Source organism: Peromyscus eremicus, chromosome 9, assembly GCF_949786415.1.
Source record: "Peromyscus eremicus chromosome 9, PerEre_H2_v1, whole genome shotgun sequence".
In the NCBI taxonomy this organism is placed as follows: domain Eukaryota; kingdom Metazoa; phylum Chordata; class Mammalia; order Rodentia; family Cricetidae; genus Peromyscus; species Peromyscus eremicus.
Genome location: NC_081425.1, coordinates 85,349,030 through 85,371,073, shown reverse-complemented (window position 1 = coordinate 85,371,073; position 22,044 = coordinate 85,349,030). Strand labels below are relative to the sequence as shown.

Genomic DNA, 22,044 nt, shown 5'->3' with positions numbered 1-22,044 from the left:
TGGTTAACCTTTGAACCCACGAAGGTGACTAACAAGCAAGGGAAAGCAAATGCCAACACAGTTAAAAATACAGGTGCTTCTCCGCTTATGATGGGGTGGTACCCAAGAAACCTGTTGTAAGGTGCAAGTATTTAGTATACCTAACACTATGGCACAGTACAGCTCAGTAACACAGTCTACTCTAGAGCAAGGCACCCCAGGTATATAAAATAGGTATGCAAATCAAATAGTCACGGGGAACAAATCATAAAGAAATTTACTTTTAAACCAATTATTTGGTACACATAAAATTTTACCATTTACTTAAAATAGACAATGCTTGTTTATTTTTATATAAAAATTAAATCTTGGTTGAATATCTGATAATATAGGACAAAGAGCATCTTGCTCATTTTCCAGCATTGGTCAATATTTTCATTTTATAATTATGAACATTGAGAACTCTACATCGACAAATACATAGTCTAAAACGACAGAAGTATGTTTAGGACCATTTTAGAAATTTTTCCCTAATCCCAAACCAAAAATTCATAGAATTTTTTTCTAATGAAACTCATCCACAACACAAACAGCTATTTTTAAAATCAAACACTCTAACACAATACAATTCAAAGAAACAGAAATACTATTCTGATACTTTCATACAGGGGGACTGTGATCAGAAAACATTAGACCACTAAATGTCTGTAAGAGCAGAATTCTTGGTATGTACCGTAAAAACACTGCAGTAGGTGACACAAGACGCCAGTCTGGGCCACGGGGTTTCATACAGCATTCACTGGTACCATGGGTGTGGTACCAGGCCCAGTACAAAGTGTACATTGTGTGTTGGGAACCAAGGATGACACGAAGCCACGGACACGGCACAAGAGAGTGCCACTGAAATCAACTCACATTTACTAAGTGTTGGGTTTTACATTTATTTTTGGTCACAAACCTTTTCCTGTTGCCAGATTTCTCCCAGCCCCCACATTCAGTTACCCCCCCCTCCCCCCCATGTGAGATTGCAGCCCAGGGTTTAAGAAGCTGCACCACTGCAGAGTGCCAACTGTATGTCCTCAGGATCACATGGCTGTCTAAGGGCATCAAGAGTGTAATACTGCATATAGGAAGAGAGTTAAAATTTTAGTGCAGCTTCTACTGAATGTATAACACCAGGCTGAAAAACTACGAGTTGAACCATGGGCAGGTCAGGGACTGTCTACAGAGGCCTCATCACTCACACAGACCTGCATTCAAGAATCAGTGTTTTAGCTTACTAGCTTCACCGTTTTGTATAAGTCACATGATCACCCTGAACTTAAGTTCTTCTAGAAAATCATGAGAGTACCTACCTCACGGAACTATCAGGATGATAAAATGAGTGCGAGTACTGTAACTGTCTGTGTACCCATCACTGTTGTTGTTGAACAAAGCGCAGCTTTGGTCCTAGAATCACGGTGAACTAGCCTATCATTTACATTTGCTCTAGTGTTACCTGTAGATGTTCTGTATACATTGAGTCACGGAATCCATTAAGTGGGCACAGCTAACATTTCAAGACGGTCAGAACAGCAAAAGGGTAGAACACTGTAATGCGCCAAAACAGAGTCAAGTCAGAAAGAGTAAAAGAGAACAGAACACAAACACAACACTAGACTGCAGTCAGTCAAGGCTGTGAGTGCTGACGATCACCGCACCCAGAAGGCTGTGCATTGCGAGTTCAAGGTAAGTTCCAGGCTATCTAGGGAGGTCCTATCTCATAACAATAACAACAGTAATAGCGAACTGTATTCCAGAGAGTAAGCCATGGTTGGCAGAATGAGTTTCACTTCTGAGGCTGGGTGAGAAGCAACGTAACGTGCATTACTTACTGTGCACGTGGTTGGTTTTAAAAGTTTGACAGGCACTGGCTTAGGAAAACATACAGTTCTGTAACCATCAGGCCCCTGAGGGAGCAATCCTTGCACAAGGATGAAGAGAGACCTTTCACTGGAAGCAGATGGCACCTTTCCTACTGATGCTCACCAAACAATTTTCTGTTAAAGGGCTGGAAACCACAGGTCCCTGTAACCTATTTGGGAAGAAGAAATGCCATTGGTGATAGGGCAACAAATTTCTCTCCATCTCACAAATTGGAGAGTGGCTACTTCAACTGCACTCAGTGATTTCTAAATAAACTGCTTCAACAATCAGCTGTGCACCTGGCTGCCTTCAGCCTTACGAGATGAAATGGCTGGCTTGTTTCAAAGTCTCCATTGCTACTGCAGAGGGATACCTCCATTTGTGCTAGCCGTTCTGAGAAAGGACAGACCCCCCTGCTCCAGCTTGCAGTTCTTCCCTGGGTCTGGAATAGAGCAGGCATAGCCTCCGGCCCAGGACAGACTCCGCACACAGAGATATGTCAGCAAATGAAGGTGGCACAGGCCAGAAAGGAAGGGAAGGAATTCTCTTCGGGGGAAGCCAGAAACCTTCCCAGACCCAAATGCACACAGCATTTCTCAAATCATGGTCCAAGGACTACCAAATTCCTGAGACGGTGCTTTGTGCAGATTCCTGGGCCCCGAGCCCCACTATCTTAGTGTGAGACCTTAAAACAATGCATTTTTAACAAGATCCCACATGACACACTGCACACAAATGCCAGATCCTGCAAGATGGGGCTGAGCAGTCAGGCAGGGGCTCCAAGGTCAGCAGTGGAGTGGGGAACCGCACAGTCAGAGCCACAGAGGTGTGACACGGCCAGATGCATTTGGGGAATGTGAGCAGTGCACTGTGACCAAAACATTCAGGGTGAGGACATGAAAGGTGGCTCCAGCAGTAGAGGGATCCTGGCACCGTATCCCAGCTCTGCGTGTCTCATTGGGTATTCAATGGATGTTTGTGGAAGCCGGAAGGAAGAAACCTTTTCCGGCATTTTACCAAAAGCGAATGAATGTGTCTGAGCCTGTGAAGACAGCTACAGATCTGCCCAAATCATGGTAGTCTAGCCCACCTGGACGTGGGTTGAAAGCAAGGAGAAGGTGGAGGCCTTGGGCTTCAGGATGGGTTTTGAGTGCTGAGTAAACATTTGAGAAAAATATCCTGTCTCCTCCCAACCTCGCTTATTACAGAAAATCCTCCTAATGACCCAGTGAGACAAAATACTTTGGCTGCTAGAAATCACTAGGGAACAGCCTTTCAAGACAAAACTCTGGTATAAATGTGACTTAACTGAGCATAGGTTGCAAATATCTCCTTTTGCAAAAGCAAGAGAAGCAGGTTTCCAATAAAGGCCAGCCAGGGTACTTGGAAGGTCCCACCAGGGCACTCACAAAGCCTACCCATGAGCCACAGAGTCCTTCCTTCCTTCCCTTCGTGGCCTGGGAGTCCTAGCATCTGGTCTAGGGTGCAGGCTTGGCAGCCAGGACTCAGCTTCTGTGTTTGGACCATTCTTGGTTTCCTGTGAGGCTCAGGGTCTTTTCCTGACTCCTATGTGCTCACGGCTAGGAGGGCTAGCTTCTGACACAGATTGCCACTTCAAAGTCTCCTCTGTTCCTTCTCAGTGAACAGCAAGGCTCAGCCGGAAGGTAGAATGTGGGCATCTGATCCTCCTGGCCACTGCCACATGAGTGCTCTATTGCAGAGAGATCAAGGTCTCCACAGAGAAACGCCGTGTCTGAGAGAAGCTGGATGTAAACGCCCTTCAAAGCCTCTGCACATGATATCTGGTCAGGTCTGATACTTAGGAAGTATGGGCTGGAAAGAAATCTCTTTTGGGAAAAACTGTCTCCCACCGAATCCATATCATCTAATTCCCATGCACCAGAGGAATGCCTGTCCTCCTTCAGGTCTAAGCTTGTAGTCTTTCAGAGGGTCTGCCTTTAGTGGGGGTTCTCAAATGGCTAGAAGAACCGACAATTGAACCTGCAGGACACACATGCCAATAAAAACAGCCCAAGGTGGCTCCAGGGCTCTTCCTCCCAAGATTCTCTCCCTGCATAAAGGTGCTAGAAGCAGCCCTGGCTGGCTGGGTGTGGTCCGACGTGGACCTGGAAACGGGGCTCTGATCGGTCTGCTGCGGAGATGTACCTCCAGACAGCCTGCAACACACAACTAAGAAATCCAGTGTCACTGATATAAACAACAGACAACACAGAGATTAAAGGGAACCCCTCCCTAAGAAATCCAGGTCATGCTCTGCATACAAGTTGAAGCTGGAAGGACTTCTAGGAAAAAAAAAAAAAAAAAAAAAACCAAGTGAAGTTTGCTGCCCTGTGAAGGTGAAGGGGAGAGAAATTAAAATTCACATTTCTCCCTAATGTCACTGGGAATGTGGCATCCGAGCACTTTATGGAATTAGCTGCAGCAGCTTCCTAATTGCCTTTGCAGAGTCGCCTCCCCCAGGTTGATGGTGGCAGCGGCGGCTGCGGCCCCATCAGTCTCGCTTGGTGCTCCTCGTGCACCCGCCCGGCACTGCGGTGCTCCTGCTGCAGCTGCCAGACCCTGTGCCTGTGCCGCAGAGGCACGAGGACCCCTCAGCATGGCTGCATGCTTCCAAAAGAGACTCCCTGAGCTACGGGGACTGATGCAGATGGGCAGGGATGCTCCCCAGAGGCAAGGAGGGGGTCATCTGGCTGGGGCCAGTAGAGATGGTGGCCTCTGCTGTCCAGCCGTTAGTGTCTGCTGGCACTCAGAGGGCTACGGGTGAAGGACCTGCCCACGGGGCTTCGGAGCCAGATACTGTCCCCAGATCGGTCCCCAAATTTTGTGACAGTCTCCAACAGTCTGACACTGGAGCTCAGAAACTGGGCACTGTACAGTAAATAGAGAAAGGGGCCGAAGTCCTTCATCCTTCGCCTGTGACCAGCAGCGTTCTATGCATCATTAGCCTGCAAGGACAAGGAAGAGGCTGGGCGAGCTATTCCTTTGTTTATCTGAACACTGGTGCATGCCATAGGAAAAATGCTGAGTCCCGCTCCAACGACAGTTCTGTGCCAGGTGCCAAAGGAGGACCCTCTCCAGGCCAGAAAGAACAAGACTGCCCTGGAGGAATCAAACTCCTGCTCACTGTTCCCCACCTACCCCCCTAGAGTAGACAAGGAGGCCTCCAGATATCACACATCCCCAGGCCGGCCAGAGGCATGGAAGAATTTGCTAGACTCACCCCACACAAAATGAAACTGACCCTGGGTGTCAAAGGCCAGGGCCTTCAAGGTGGCTGTCAGTTGTGGGGGGAAAAATGAAGGCTTCACTGAGAGAAAAGAAAGAACCAAAACAGGCCCCAACACAACGAACACCCAGGAAATAGAGACAAATAATGGGACCAGAATGACACTAACCCATTCGCCGAGGAGCAAAAATTGACTAGACACGTCCCAGGCACCCAGCTCTACGTGACCACTGTTGTGTGACTTCATTTTATAGAAAAGGAACCTATGTCCTCAGTGCAAAGCTAAGAAAGGTCAGGCTGGATTTCAAAGCCAGATCTGTCTGGTCCCAGGGCCTCAGCACCCACGCTGGCTATTCTATCCTACCATCAAACCCCCCAATGGATAATACCCAAAGGGGAAGTTTACCACATCCAATCAGATTCTCAGACATCAAACCTAACGAGGGGAGGGCTGACCCTCAGAGGAAACCAAGAGGCAAGTGACATCCGTCTTTCCATCCTAACAAAAGGAAGAACTACAGAAAAGTATTGGTCCATGGACCTTGCCCTCCTTCCCTTCCAGTCTCTTTCCAATGCCTTGTGACATGAGTGAGTGACAAGATAGCTAAGAAGCGAGACAATGAAAAAGATGGAGAGCTGGGAGGAAGCTGTAACCAAATACCTTTCTGAGTCAAGCATGTACAAACACCAAAGCAGGGGACCAATGGCTGGCCCTAGGAAATACCCAGAGCCTCCCTCTCACCCCACCCCACTCTAGGAACTGGAGTTGAGACTCTGTAACCAAGGCCCAAAGCCTAGCTGTTAAGCACAGCTACGTGTCCTGTCTCTGTTTCTGCATCTTTAGCAGGGATGATGTTAGACCTCAAGGATAATCATGTTTAAACAGGTAAAATACGAGGCACAAACTATGAATAAGGTGCCCACCTCATCATTATCACTGCCTCCTAAGACTCCCTAGTAGGGTTCAATGACAAGCAGCTTGTAGAAGGTCTACAAACAAGGCCCCTGACACCTGGACATCAACTGGCCTCTCAGCAGCCAGCACTTCCCGGTGTGTGAAAGCTATGCCCTGGGAACAGTAATAATGGTGGAAATAGCATTTCAATGGTCCACTGTTTGTGAACACTTCCTCAGAAATACCTATTGCCAAGCATCCTGCGTGCATCATCTCACTTAGATCTCTCAACTCCACCTCTAAGTCTATTTGCTAGATAGGAACAGTGAGGTTCAGCAGCTGACTGAAGGGCCCTGAGCCTCGGCTGCACTACCAGCTAGACCTCAACCTGACTGGCTGACTCAGTCTCCGCTCTACACAGATGTCTGTTCCCAAGACCAAGCACTTCTCTTAAGAGCAGATTTGTAAGCCAATCCTCTGATTTCTTTCTAAGTCTCTATATATTTCCTATCAGTCTTAAGGTATTTATTTCTAGAAAGAGAGAAAAAAATGCAAAGCTTGCCACTCAAGTAGAAAATCCAGCTATGGCTCCATAACTCTGAAATTCCTGTTCGGGTTAATGTTTATTCTCAGTCATTTTCAAAAGATAAGTGAGCTGTGAACACTCTGTGGAGAGGATTACATCTTCTTTCAGGGTGACCAGGATTCTTGATATTGTGCAATATTTACACTTGGGAGCAAACTTCGGGTGTTTTTAATTAGTTACCAGTATTCCTTAAAAAAAAAAAAAAAAAAGGAGGGGGCTGGAGAAATGGCTCAGAGGTTAAGAGCACTGACTGCTCTTCCAGAGGACCTGAGTTCAATTCCCAGCAACCACATGGTGGCTCACAACCATCTGTAATGAGATCTGGCACCCTCTTCTGTATACATAATAAGTAAATAAATCTTAAATAAATAAATAAATAAAAGAAAGAAACAAGCACACAACTATCAAACTCACCTTTATACAGGCACTGAAGACCCGGATGTGTCATCTTTTAGTGATTGGCTTAAACTATGCCATCTGAATCAGCATGCAAATTCTTTGTGAAACCAAAAGACAACAGTGTCCCCACCTGGGCCCAGACCAAAGCAAAGGAAGACTATTCAAACTTCAGCGTCACTGTCCTAGAAGCCAAAGGAGTTGCAACTTACTTCTGGAGAGACAAAACGTCTCTGCCCATTGAGCTGTTTGCATACGGCACATTTAGACTGTTCTAACCGACAGTTCACCAATAATGGGAACCCATGGAGGGAGCGTGCAGAGCCGTATGTTACGACTTGTGGCCGAAAACTACCTACAGCCAATAAATTTACAACTTCCCACATCTCATGGTCTTCACACGTTTTTCCACCTCTGCCCCAACAGAATACAATGGGAAAAGCACCGTAGGACGCACAGGCACTTGCCTTCTATGTTTAATTTGCACCTTGCTTTGAGAATTACCGCACAGTGTCGCAGCAAGAACAAACTTGAACTCCACAGCCGCCCACCTTTACCATGCAAGACTGGGAGAGTCTGGGCATGAAAACGAAAATACTTCTGCCTGGGAATATACAATAAATGCTTCTCTTTGTAGACATGCCTCTGTCCATTCGTGTGCATGACACACGTTGCCTTTGTGTCATCAATAATTTCAAGTCTGTCCCTTGTTCTCCACTAAAATGAAGCAAGGCAGACAAAGTGATAGAGTAGCCAGAAAACCAAGGCTTTTCTGGGCCATGGTGGTAATCTTCACGCCAGCAGGGGCGGGGGGGGGGGGGGGCCCGGGGGCGGCAGGGGTCCACACAATCCCATCATCCTCAGAGGCCGATGTCACAGACACCTGCATTGTTTGTGCCACTTTTTAAATGCGGGGGGGGGGGGGGGGGGAGTTGGAGCACATGCTTGTAGGTGCTCAAGGAGGCAAGAATCGAACATCAGAGCCCCCAGAGAGGGAACTGCAGTACCACACCAGACGTGGATGCTGGGAACTGAACTCCAGTCCTCTGCAAGCACTCTTGGCCTCTGAACTGTACCTTTCACCTCTATGTGTTCTGTTTCATGGTATGCAAATCAAGACCTCGGCTAAGCAAATTAGTGCCAACATGGCACAATTCACCCCTAAGACAAGTGTCAAGCAAACAAACAAACCAACCTCTTCAGTGGTCCTTAGCTCACTACGTGAGAATCTAAATCCAGATACAATTACTTGGTCTCCTCTTGAGAGCCAAGCATTGGTAACCGTCAGAAAACTAAGAAGAATCTCGGTGTGGTGCACACCTGTAACTCCAGCACTCGGGATGCTGAAAAAAGAGAAATTCCAGGCCAGCCTGGGCTGCCGTGAGACCATGTCTCAAAAAATATTTTGAAAGGGAAGAGTGGGGAAGGAGAGGAGAAGAAGAAGAAAGCGCGGGGGGGGGGGAGGGAGAGAGGGGAAAAATATGTAGGAAATTCAAAGTCATGTCATGAGCATGGGCGGGTCCAGATTTGAATCCAGACTTGGGGGTTCCATAAGCCAATTATTCCCTTCACTCCTTTTGAAAACACGACCCCAACAGTTTAGGAAACTAAAACACACACACTGGACAAACGTAGAGGGCTGAACAGAGATGAAGGGCTGGTCTGAGTTTTCAGTGAAAACAGGAAGGGAAAATGCCCCCTGGGTTTTGAGGAAGAGTGGAGTCTTCCAGTCGTAGCCATTGCTCGGAGGTGTTAGAAGATCACCTACCTTTCTCCCGCCGCCGCCCCGTCTCCTACACCAAAATGGTGCTAGAGCAACCTACGTGCATGTTGCTTGCCAGCCACCATCTTATCACTCAGCTCTGCTGCTGTCCCTCAGCAATTGCTCACATCTGGTATGGCACAAGTCCAAACCGCTTGACTTCACCGTGGGGGCCCAACCACCATCAGAACTTCTAAGCGAGCATGTTTTGGCAGCTCCTGCTGAAGACTGAGAATCTGAGGGGGTATAAACAGCAAGAACAGTTGCAGTCCACAAGCTTTCCCTGGCCTCTGGGACCCCACAGATTTGACCCCAGCTGTGCTCGGGTGGGATGGGCAACCTAGGCAGACCGACTACAAAGGAGGACAGAGACCTGAGGACCCAAACACCCTGCTTCACCTCCTGAGGCAGATAATATGGGTCACCTCTGTGTGGGAGACAAATGGACACCAGCTACCCCAGCAGGAAGTTCTCAGCTCACACCAAACACTCGAAGAAAGCAAAGGAGCCCATTTTCTTCCTCTCCACCCCCATGAGCATATTCTTATATACCTGAGCTGATTACGACCTTGGTGGATTTCCGGAAGTCTGGGGGCCAGCCGGACTCTACCACTCTGTGACATTCATGAAAACAAACGGCTCTCGAGCACTTTCTGCCAATTGGCCCGAATGAAGGAGATTTTTCTTTCATGACTGACTCTTCACTGACTTCCACTGCTGCCTGCAATAATAGCTCCGTGCCTAAGCGGTTCTAAAAGATATTCAGTTACTATAGCAAACCCCACCTCCAAGACTTCAAGGCCCTGGTAACCAGTGGGGTGGCAAGTTGTACTCATTCAACCTCTTTAAGGACACAGCACAGGACCGCAGATGCTCAAGGCCAAAACACGGCAGCTAGGCTGCCAAGCAAGCTCTGGAGAGGCAGGGCCAGCGGGCAGAGCCAAGGAACACCAGGTGCCCTGGCCTCCTGTGGGGGTGACAGATGGCTAGCCTCACACACTGCTTCACCTCTCCACACCCACCCCTCCTTGCCTCCTGTTGGTGTCCAGTCCCGTTCCGTAAGCCCCTGCCTGGGAGAAGTCTGGACTTTCCAAAGGCCAGCGGGAAGCATCGTCCCAGCAGGAAGCGTCTGGTATGCTGCTGTCCAAGAGGACACTAGAGTTAAGAGATGGTCACCGTGGCTGCTGCACACACACCTTAGCAAGGTAAACGGCGGATGCGATGGGTCCTCCTGTGACTTAGGAGCCTCTCCTGTGGAAGACTGTGGGGTACAAGCAGCCACTTCTTCGGCCTGACCCACTGCCCAGGAAACAAGGCAAGGAAAGCAGCAGACAGACCATGGCTGACAGGCTGCTGTGGGCACCTTCTCCTGTCTAGGACAAAGGGAGCTAGCCTTGCTACACCTATATGACATTCATCTTGTCAGGAGCTATCCCGTAGTAGCTACATCCTCTGCTCTATGGCACTTGGTTCCCTGTCAACTACCAGGCGGATCGCCTTCCTTCAAGGTCCTTATTTACTATTCACTCCTGAATCCACAGGTATTTAGGGAACCAAGCCCCACTGGGCTTAGCAAAGATGACCTACAGAGCTTGCACTTGCATGATGCCACCCATAATGCCCAGAAGGAGTCATTGCCAGGAGCTTTGGATGTGCCAGGCATTGTGCTAAGGACTTTGCACACTTTATTCCATGGACTGTGTTGATCTCCTTTCCCACTTAAAGGTACAAGTTCCGAAATGTTAAACCACAAGGTGACCCAGAAAGGAAATGGAGATAAGGAACTCAAATCTAAGTTCTTACGACTCCAAGACTCTCCTCCCAGCCGTTATCCCGGCTTTAATTATTTCTGAAGTAATTTCCAAGCTGCTACCTCGTTTCATCTCCCAAGCACCCCATGCTAGAGAAAATCAGGTATTATTAACTTTTTTTTTTTTTCCAAAGAGCAACTCGGGTTTTAAAAGATCACATAAAGTATGTGGCCAGATGTGCAGACTCCAGAAGCCTAGCCCAGCCACTTGAAGAAGCTGCTTAACTTTTGCAAGCCTCGGCTGGTGATCTGTGAAGGGGCTGAACAGTAATCCCTGCCCTATTAGCTTAATGAGAGGTCTCTTGCTGATGTTTTTAAGACAGGGGAATTGTTATAGAAGCCAGACTGGCCTCAAACTCACAATCCTCCTGCCTCTGCCTCCCCAGTGCTATACCCCACTTATGCAAGGACTTAATGGAATGACCCTAAAGTGATTACTACAGCAGCTGGAATAGAGAGACTGCAGAGTGGATGCTCCCTGCTTCTACTATTAGATTAAGTGACTAGCCCAAGGCTATTCAGGAAATGACAGAGAAGATAAGCAGACAAAAACCCCTAGGCTAGTGACCTTTCTTTTAACAGCACATCTCTAGGGCCATGTATCTCTGCAAATGTTCCAATCCAAGGGAACAAGGATGGGCAAAGGAAGTCTCATAAGAAGTGAGACCAAGGGTGAGAAGTCTGGGAGGAAAACCAGCAGGCTGAAATGAAGACATCTTGTCCCACAGAGGGCTCAACCACGGACCAGTGGACCCAAGACTTGGTTTAACGTTCTGCTTTCCGCATTTTGCGACCAATCAACAGGCCCTGAAAATTATGTACCTGTTCCTGTTCTTTGCCGTTCCTTACATTCCAGCTGCATACAACATTCTATATGCTGGCCAAATCCATGCCTGACGAACAGCAGTCACTCAATTCTATATCAGCATCCTGGTTTGCTCTGTTTGGTGAGCCTCTCTAGCAACCCATCACCAGACAGCACCAGGCACGCTCTGTACTGAGCAACATCTACTTCATTGGCACAGATGCAGACATGGGCATAAAGTTAGTAAGTACAATGGTACTGACAGCTGCAACCCCCGATATGACTAGCAGTTGCTCCCCCTAAAATGCATAACCAGTGTTCTGTGGTATGAACCCACAGCATTTATGGCTCTGCTCAACTTCCCAGTCCAGATCATTTACATACATAACAGCTCTTCTAACCTTGAGAGGGTACCATCTTCCAATAACAGGTGTCAAGATAGATGCTTTGAGGTCTATAAAAGGAAAGTCATGGCCATCCATTCACTCCTTGTCAAGAGATAATGCTTTCCTTTCCAATGTGGCCTTGAAACAAACACACAATCTGGCTTCTGAGTTGTTTGTTATCACAATCCTGATCTGGGGTAACCGAGAAGCTATATAACACACACACATTTAATACAAATTACAAATGCAATGATTATTTAGATAGCCTGACAACTACCCCATAAATGTTGCTCAAAGCAAACGAAAACCTGTCATGTTTTAGAAACACTATTTTTTTTCTTCAAAGTTTATTTGTACAATAGTTCCTGCTGGCTTGGCATGCAGACTACCCCACGACACATCAGCTACACAGTCACCCAAGACCCTGAGGGTAAGCCCAAATGCAAGCCACTGCTTTGCAAAGGGCAGTGTGAATCCACTTCAGACAGAGTCTGCTGATGGCTGAACACACAGGAACACCCAAGGCATGCAGCTTCTCCTCGTCCTTACTGTCTGTCACCTTCCTTTGAAGGAAAGGGGACATTCTGTGTAATGGACTGGGAAGGACATGGAAGGTTCTACCAGGGCCATCAGAGCCAGGTCTCAGGAACGTCTCTCTGTGGACAGTACTCAAGAGTTCACTGCCGTCATTCGAGATGAAACATAGGCCATAAAGTCATCATCTAAAAAAAATGGCATTAAACAAAGGTAAAGTCTCACATGCTAATTCACAGACTGACACTTTATAGCATACATTTAATGCCTTCCACGGTCTCAGGTACAACAAAACCTCTCCGTTAGATGACAGCACCTTAAGCAACTTACACCCATTAACATTCTATGCCTCAGAGACCCTGAAGTCTCGACTCCAGAGCTGTTTCCTCTGGTGCTGCTCTTACAGAAGGTGGACGACTCTGGCAGACCGTGTGTGTGCCGATAAAGAAAAGGCCTTTTGTGGGCTTCAGTGATGGCAAATCTGGATTAATGACAGCCCTGAGACAAAGACTGATCACATGAGATGTGCACTCATTTTAGCAAGCTCAGCACCCTCACTCAGTTATTGGCTGCCTACGTGGGAGCCCCATACACCAATGGAGATCAATCAAAAACAAAGTCTGAAATCCCAGATTTGTACCCCCATGGCTATGTGTTTCAAACTGAAGAAACAAAATGGGAGTACATGGGGAGGATGACTTCACGGGTCTTACGTTTTTGTTGATCCTACAACACAACGATAATCTTCATCAAAAACTGGAGACACTAATTATACTTTCCCATGCCCAAGAGGTTTCATAACTGGTTTGATATTCATGTGTCTGCCTAAAATCAAACTGGCATTATAATAAGTGTAATCATTTATTAATACCAGAAAGAGATCGTCATACTAATGGATCAAAACTCATAATTGCAACAGAATGGAAACCTGAAGTTCACCTCCAACAAGAATTTCATTCATATTTTCAGCCCCTTAATTTTAACAAGCCTATGCAAATCTCTTTGAGCAACACAGGCTGCAGCAGTTCCGAGTAAAAGAAAGAAAGCAGGCAATCTCTGACAGGGAAGAGATCTTAAGAAAAGGAGCAGAAAGAAAGAAAAACACTAAACCAAAGAGGTTCATACAAAACTTAGCAAGTGACCATGTGAGCAGTAAGAGTACAAACACCTATCCAGGGTGCATCCTGGTGACAGGCCTAATGAGACCAGAACTGTCATTTCTAAGACTTTAAAGGCTAATCTAAAAGAAGAAAGTCTACTAATCTGAAGCGGTGCTGTGAATGAACTACTGGCAAAGCAGGCTAAAGGTACATCTTTTCTTTATTCTGAACAACAGATCTGGAGGGCTGTGCCTCCTCGGGACAGCACGGCATGGACTCCCCCCCCCAATTTGTAATTCACAATGTTCTTTGTTAATTATTTAAAAGTCCATTGATTTCCACATTGATGAAAAGTCATAATTGTAAAAATGGCTAGAGGAATCGGCCTTTTTACTTTGCTGACGCTGTCCTGTGGAGAGAGACATCAAGTTTATATATTAAAGCCATCTCAATAAATAGTTGATAACACAAAAGCCTGCTTGTGCATTTCAAGAATCGAATGGCCTGGTAAGTACTGCAGGAGGTGTCCAAGGTAACTGTGGCCTCTTTGTTGATGCTAAGGGCAGAAGCACATATTACCTGTGCTTATCATCACAATTCTGCAAAACGTCACTAGGACCCATTATTCCCAGGGACATTCATCCCCTGAATGCAGGTCTAAACAGAATGAAAAACTCAGCTTCAGTGGAAATCCCCCTAAGGAGACCGGGATGAAACCCATGTGGATTTAATGACTTTTATTGCAAATGTTAAAGGTATGGTGTCTTTGTGTTTAACAGCCAGGTCCTCAGACCCATTAGAACACTTCTCACTGAATCCCAGAATAGAGAGGTGACGGAACTATGCCTCCCCAAAAGAACCCAAACAAAGCACATTCGTTGGGGAAAATGAAGCAAGATGGGCAGCTGAATACTGGCATGAATATGTCAAATAGGAAGTTAATTAAAAGCCGAAGAGAATGGAAAAGCCCGCAGTGTCTGCCAGTGGAGGAGGCAGCTGACAGGCACACAGGAGCACACCAGAACCTGCCTTTAGAGGCCCTCTAACAACCACAGAGCTCCTCAGGATTCACTCCCACCTCACCACTTTCCACGCTACAGTGAAAGCACACAACTTAAAGAAAAAATATCTGGCTCACCGTGCTTTGTAAGATCAAACATGTCCGCTGCAAATGAAACGAATAGGGGGCTATTCCCATGTTCAACAAAGGCAAAAAGAAAAAACGAAGAGGGCAAGTCTGCACAGGCCACCTACTGCAGTGTCTTAATCTGTGCCAGGGAAAGCCAGGGCACCCAACACAGGAGTGACTGAGGAGACAATGATCCTGAGTGAGGTGGTGGGCAAGTGCAGGGTTTACTTCAGAGTCCGCTGCAAGTCCCATGACCTAACAAAGCATGTTGCCAAAATGGCAGATCTCCCAGTCTCCGAACACCTCAAAGTGGATGGCCAATCCTTACTTAATTTATATTCACAATAATTACTTTAGAAAGTTTAGGCCCCTAGATCAGAAAAGAAAGAAAGAAAAACTTCCATTCTAAAAATGAACATGCTACCTCGATTCAGAACATGGAATGCCAGTTAGAAAACTACACAAATACAAAAATATTATATTGTGCCATACAATATATTTTTTCTTAACTGAGAATCAAATGTAAATGTAAATGTCCACACCTTACAAGTAAAATTATAGTCTTTATGCAACCCGCTACTGTCACCCGTGAGTTCCCTCAACACAGTGTTAATGCATTTTCCAACTGAGTTTTCTAACTCATTTTCAAAGCACCCCAATTGTTAAAATACAGGAAAGTAATGGACAGATGCATGCTGTTTTTACTTAAAGGGATAATTCTTAATGCAAGGGGCCAGATTTTTGAAAATAATCAGGAGGATGACAGTATCCTTGCTTTTCCAAGTGATGCTCTGTCTCCCACACTGGGCCTCTCAGATTCTCTCCCCATTCATGCTGACTCTCTAAACCAATGTTCTTCCCCATGTTCAAGAATACAGTCATATTTGGGAGATCAATATGGCTCAAAGATTTCTGACAAATGCTTCCCAAATCATCTAACACACCCCTCTGAACACTATCATGAAAGTACTTGCCAAGCAACCCAAAGCTGTAGTTTTTCCCACCCCTGGGGTGAGAGATTACAAATCCCAGTACTAGAGCAGATACCCACCCTGGACCCTGAAAGCATCACTTCACATTCCCCTCGAACTGGTTACGAAATGCCAGGCCACAGCAAGGAAAGGCCACAAATAACTACACAATTGTCAAGCTGCAAACGGGACAAAAGCAGAGCAATATCAGAAACTATGCTGAGGAGAAGGTAAGAGAAGCATCTCAGTCATTTCCAATTTGCTCCTAGACAATAACCAATAACAGGGCTGATGGAGCACTATATGTGCTTTCTAACTTCCAAGAGAAGAAAAAGAAAATGTATTTCATGTGCTCCCCGAAATGTGAGCTAGAAGCTCTACAAGTACAACCAAGACCCCAAAGGCAGGGGGAAGGGAGGTTCTTTTGGAGTTGCTACAACTACAACATGCAGATGAGAAATATTTCTTTAAAGTTATACAATAGGCTCACTCTTTTCAACGCGAAAACAAAATACACAGGCTATGTCACAGTCCAGAGCTTGTCACATAAAACATCTGACACGCAGGCAAAAAGCCAGAGTACAGGCAAGGCTGAATCAAATTAAGAGAATACCGGGGGAAAGGCCATTTCTATAAACACAAGGGGTCACAGGTATGTAAATGACTGTCTTCTATACAGGCAGACGAGTGCATCAAGTTTTATCAACTGATTAAAAATTCAGTGAACTTCTTCCCAATCTAAAAGTGAGCAATCTTCCCCATGGTTTCAAGGAACCTGGTGTCTGGCATTTTTTCCATCCAGTATACCTTGCCATCCATTGTTGGGTGATGCTTTATTACGATATTTCAATTTCATGTGACAAACGGTTTCATATAATGCCCCAAAATGCTACTCTCTGAAATGGAATGCCATAAATAAAATATGGACTTGGTTACCAGGCAGCATGCACAACACATATGGTACATTGGCCCAAAAAACACATTTTAAAATGCTTTAAAAGTTAACTTAACAATGTAAGCTGTTTATACCCATTCTCAGAGAATTGTCCCCTAAAGGCCAATCTTATTTTCTATTGTCAAGAGAATATCTGGATTAACTGGCTTAATTTGCTAACTTGAAATTCTCTTCACCGGCTCTGATCTCTACCCCCACCCACCCACGGGTTCATTCTTTATCTTAGAGGGGAGGGAAGGGGGCCATATATCTCACAATGTAATTTTAAGCATAATGCTGCCCGTTTGAATTAAAACTGATGCAGCTTCTGATAAAAGCCTAATAATCAATTCTCCATTCTCATTACACTACAGAATTATATGGACGCAGACCAATTTCTTAAGTTTGTGGACCACTCTGCCGGCTTATTACCCAGCAGTGCAGCTGAGTGGAAAGATAACCACGTTCATTCTCCTTATCTGTAATGATGTAATGCACCCCAGCCCTGGATCTAGATGATTGGGGAATAATGAGATTGTACAACTGCAGGATGACAAACAATGCTGCGGGTATCTCCCTGATACACTGAACCCCACGACTCCTGTGCAAAGAGGAGGCTCAGAAAACAGGCACCGATCCTGCCCCTTGGATGAAGTTAGCATCTTTTGGCCAGGGAAGCATCTGCTCTCGCACTGAGACAGCAATACCGTCAACTGAGAGGAGAGCCGTGCAAACACACTGTTTCCCATCCCCAGCCAGGACAGTGCGAGTGAGTATCCTGCTTTTCTTTGTGTTTAGAATCAAGTGTCATCTAAAAATAACCGGTTGGTAGGGAAAAGTCACTGCACAGTACAATGCCAAGAACTGGAGATCAGAGACTCCTCTGATAACTGATGCAGCTCTGGGCTCACGTTTGTTTGGAAAAACTAAATCTGCCTCCATTTTCTGTGCTAGAAAAATCATCGCTGTCTGTCACCACAGAAACCTTACCTTTTGCAGAAGCTGGGAACCCGAGTACTTGGCAGCAATGGATTTTATCTCCCCACCAAAAGCGGAGGCCCACAGCTTCACCCTACAGGGAGAAAGGGCAGAGGAAGAAATGTAACACCCCGTGTCACCGTCACACACTCACACACCGGGCTGTGGATGAAGGAGCAGGACGATAGAACATTAAAGAAAATCGGAAATAAAGATAGAGAAAGCACTTTCTTACAAACTACTGGTACCAAACTGCAGAGCGCAGCGCGGGAGGGGGGTCGGGGGTCACTGGAGTTCAGAATGCGTAAAGTCTCCCTGGCTCTCCAAAAAGACCACGGGCTTTCATAGAAACAATAACCTGGTTTGCTCAAACACTTAAAATGAGCATCACCTGGCAAATACTACTCTGAAGAAATCCACCCATCCCCCGCTTCCCGGAAAAGTGGGATGGCGAGGTAACAGAGAGGGGGACCATTGGCCCGCCGAAGTTGCAGCAGGTAAACAGGCTCTAAACTTGGCGCTGTCACTTGAGGTGAACCTCTCCAGGTTTTACTCTCCAACCCCAGGGAAGGGGCGAGAAGGTCCCACCCCAGTCTGGCCGTTCGGTGCCGATGCTGGGAGGCAGGTGGAAGAGGCGAGGCCCGCACCCGCCGCGGGTCTTGCCTAGCGGCACCTGCAGACACCCAAACTTGGGCGCCCCGGGTCTCTCGGGCGCCGGCAGCCCCTCCCGGGGAGTCCCAGCACTAGGCACTTACACGGAGAGCGGGATCTGCTGCTCCGAGCGCACCACATCCCCCAGCGCGGCGTACAAGAGCGCGGCGGCTAGGAGCGCCGAGGCCCCCCGGGACGCGCAGCGCTGCGAGCCCAGCCTGGCCATCCTGGGCTCCTTCCGACACGCCGGCGGCGGCGGCGGCGGCGGCAGCGGCGACTAGAGCGGCCGCGGAGAGCTGCGCCGGGCGGGCGGTGGGCGAGCGCGCTAGGCTGCTTGCTCCGCCGCGCGCCGCCCCGCCTGCTTCTCGCGCGCCGGGCTCACTTGGGGAGCAGGGAAAAAAGGAGCGGGGGGGGGGGGGAGCTGGGGGGAGGAAGGCGGGGAGGAGGCGGGAGGGAGCGCTGGGGAGGAGGCAGGCGCGGGAGGAGGGAGCGAGACGCGCCTCTTGCCGTGGCAGCTGCCCGGCCCCGCCTCGGCGGCCCCGGGGAGTCCGGCGAGCCGCGGCGGGAGGGCGGGAGGCACCTGGCGGGCGGAGACTCGCAAACTCGGGTGTCCTTGGCCACCGCGGCTCCAGCCTTGCCCGGCCCGGCCCACTGCAGCCGCTGAGTTCTTTACAACTCTGCAGTCCGCCGCCACCGGCGCGGCTCCGGGGTGGCCCCGGGCGGTCCCCAGGCCTTGGCGACTAGAGTGGATTGAGGGTGGGGGCTCGGGAGCGAGGCCGAGGGCCCTGGTCCTCCACACTTGGCCAGTGGTTGCCTTGGTCGAGAGCCTCCCGGGAGGGTCGGGGGCGACCGGGTGAGAAGCTGCTGAGCCTAGAGGTGGCGCGACCCCCTCCCCACGCCCCTCGCGGTTCCCGGGGAAGAGGCAGAAGTCAGGAAGGGGACGGCTGGCAGCGGCGGCGGCGGACCCGCTAGGACTGCGGAGGAGCAGGCTGGGGATGGGACACGGGGTTCGGGGTCTGGGGAGTGCACCGCGGCGTGGCGGCCCGTCAGTGCTCTAGGGCCGCGGTGACTTGTGAAAAGCGCGGAGGGTGGCGCTGCAGTCGCGGCGCGAGCGCCCGAGTGCTGGGCTAGGGAGTGCTGGGCTTAGGCATCGAGTGGCCGCACAGTCACCCCCGGCGCTCGGGACCACGGGCCCGGGGTCCGCAGTGCTAGGCGGTGCACCCAGGGGCAGGGATGTCGGGGCGGGAGAGGAAGGAAACAGCGCCGAGTCCATCCTGACCGGTAAACACCCTTCATTCTGCAGGGGAAAAAAAAACTGCTCCGAGCCCGGAGGCTCCCCACACCAGCCCCAGCCAGGGTGGAGGCAGCTCAGTGCAGGCAAAGCGCATTCTGGATGCCCACAGGGGAAGCCCCAGGAAGCCGCTTTCGCCGCGGCCCCCCACCCTTGGAAAAGCCTTGTCCCCCTTCCTTATACAAGCTCTAGGGTGTGGCTAGGAACTTTGTGGAGCCCTCGCGCGGGCTGGCGGTAAAGACCCGAGTGAGGCTGAGTCATCCTCGCCTGGCGGAGCGCAACTCGGGTGACCGGGGCCAGCAGTGAGCTCCTGACCTCGCCTAGTCTCCTAGCGCTCCTGACGCCTGGGTTCTCCTTATGTGCTTGTTTTTCCGCCTCCGGGACGTCATACGTTTTTTTCCTGTCATCCTGCACCCCTGGGTTTGCAGGGAACTGAGAAAAGGTGGGCTCTGGCTTCCACTGGGTGGCATCGGGCTAGGATCCTGCCTGGCTCTCCTGCACAGCAGTCTCCAGAAAAGTTATCTTGGCAGCGAGTGTTTGGATTCCTGAGTTGGCTGTGAGGGGCTCTTACCGGTTCTTTTTTCCGCATACCGGTCGACCCTAGCCCGGATGGGCATAAAAGCCAGTCATACACCTACCCAGGGAAGCCGCCTCGGGAGCAGGCCCACCAGGAGAGCGCCAAGTGCACCCCGCCCACGGGCAGTGTCTCTACGGATGACTAACTGGTTATAATGAGTTCTCCGCTTCTGTGCACACCTCCCGCCTATGAAAACGTGCCAGCCTTTCCCAAACAGAAGCAAGCACAGCCTGACCCCAGGGCAAGTGGTCTCTGTATGAGCTTTGACATTCGGACTGGGGGCTGAGAGAAAATTAATTTTCTTGCCAGAATGCAATAGTTTTCTAAATAGCTGCTTGAGTGAATGAATGCGTGGGTACATACTAGCCCTGATTCATAAAGCTTCATCATCCCCTCTATGGTGTCTGTATGCTAACAGCCTTTCCTACACTCATTTATCCAGTCAGTAATGGCGAAACATCTTGGACAAGATGGACACAGTAGGACATGCCGGGGGAAGGGGGGTGAATCCTTCAGGCAACCTGCCCTCCTGGGATTTATACACCCGGAAGGACCAGGCCTTTCTCCAAAAGCAATAATGAGAAATATACAATTATACACTTTGACAGAGGATCAACAATAGTACATGTGAAGAAAAGGTACATGTTATGCCCTGATTATCTTGTGCCATTAGCTGCAGCCACCTGAGGGCACCAAGGTCATGACCACGTTTCATGAGTCAGTCTTTATGAAATGCCACCTGGCACAGATAAACTCCATGGTTGTTTTAGCAAAGTGAGAGAGTCTTAACCATGGAAATGATTTTGAGAATTAGTAACTACTAAACAAAACAATCTTTGGCAGAACATGGTATGCTTACATTTAAGATGGATACACTAAGTATTTCCTACTAGCTCAAAAATGATTTAAATGGCTCTTTTAATTTACCCAGAGCTCAAAGCATTGTAAGAATTTGGGAACCTGCCACTCTATCCCTTTTCATCATAACATTCAGTGAAGAAAGGGATCTAGGTGTGTACTCTTATTTAACAGAGGGGCATAATGAGGCTCAGAAGGGCTTAGTGACTGGTCCAAAGACCACAGCCAGTTAAAGGCGGCCACCTGGCTTCAGACCAGGGTGGTCTGAACAGCCACAGCTTCTACTGTGTTAAAAGCAACATGGAGGGTTTGGATTCTGCTGTTTACACCCAGAAGCAGACACTTCGACACACACAGCTTTCAGCTGTAGCGGAGTCCAGCCAAATGAGGCTGCCACTTGCTGATCAGAACACCAGTCCTGCCTGCTGCGGAGCTTGCACTGTATCCTGAACCAATGAGCTACTGGGGAGATGGTACCAGCAGTGAAACCTGAGCCAGAAGTGGATGATTTCAAATGCTCCTGTGCTTCCAATCCAGGGAGATCCCAGAGAAGCAATTTTTTAGAGGCGAGCTTGCACTATCCCACCCTACCCCACCCCCTGAGCTTTTGAGCAAATAGACTCCTATGTTTGCCAGAGTACCTTGGGGGGGGGCATTTAGAAAGTGGAAACTGAACAGTCACACAAAAGTTGTCCTGTCCCATAAGGATTTTCAAATGTCCCACTGGACATTCAAGGAAGAAAAGAATCACACTTAGAACTACCAGAATGCAGAACTTAAATCCATTTCATATATTAATATATAAACATAAAGGAGCTTTGCATGGCTTTTATAAACTGAATGCAGCTGCTGCATAACTGAAGGAAGGTGGTTCTGTTCCATACCAAAAGATTTTTGTTTGGTTTGGTGAGTGGATTTCTGTATGTTTTTTCTCATTAAAAACAAAAACAAAAACCAACAACAACAAAAAACACTTCCTCAACAGCAACCAAGCTTCCTCATTCTGAATCACTATCACAGCCCACCTGGACAGGTTTGCGTTTGGCATTTGTGGTTAGTGCACAGAGATACAAACATGGAATGGCCATTATATCTTGCATCTAATCTTGCCCGAGCTTTCCACATTGTGAAATGACTCTTATTTTTACTATAATAACATATTGTTTTTAATTAACTTTTTCAATATTATCAGTTCAGGCATCATTGGGTTTTTTTTGTTGTTGTTGTTTGTTTGTTTGTTTGAAGAAAAA

At 48.2% G+C, this 22,044-nt stretch overlaps 1 protein-coding gene across 1 annotated transcript in view; it reads right to left on the bottom strand.

Moving 5' to 3' along the window:
* Cacna2d3 (calcium voltage-gated channel auxiliary subunit alpha2delta 3) overlaps positions 1 to 18,294 on the bottom strand; it is an 827,473-nt gene extending 809,179 nt beyond the window's left edge. Inside the window, exons 1-2 of the mRNA XM_059274534.1 lie at positions 18,173 to 18,294; positions 17,430 to 17,511 (exon numbers count right to left, since the gene is read on the bottom strand). Of these exons, the coding sequence (XP_059130517.1) occupies positions 17,430 to 17,511; positions 18,173 to 18,294 (204 nt within the window). The remainder of the gene's footprint in view (positions 1 to 17,429; positions 17,512 to 18,172) is intronic.
* Positions 18,295 to 22,044: the final 3,750 nt, after the last annotated feature.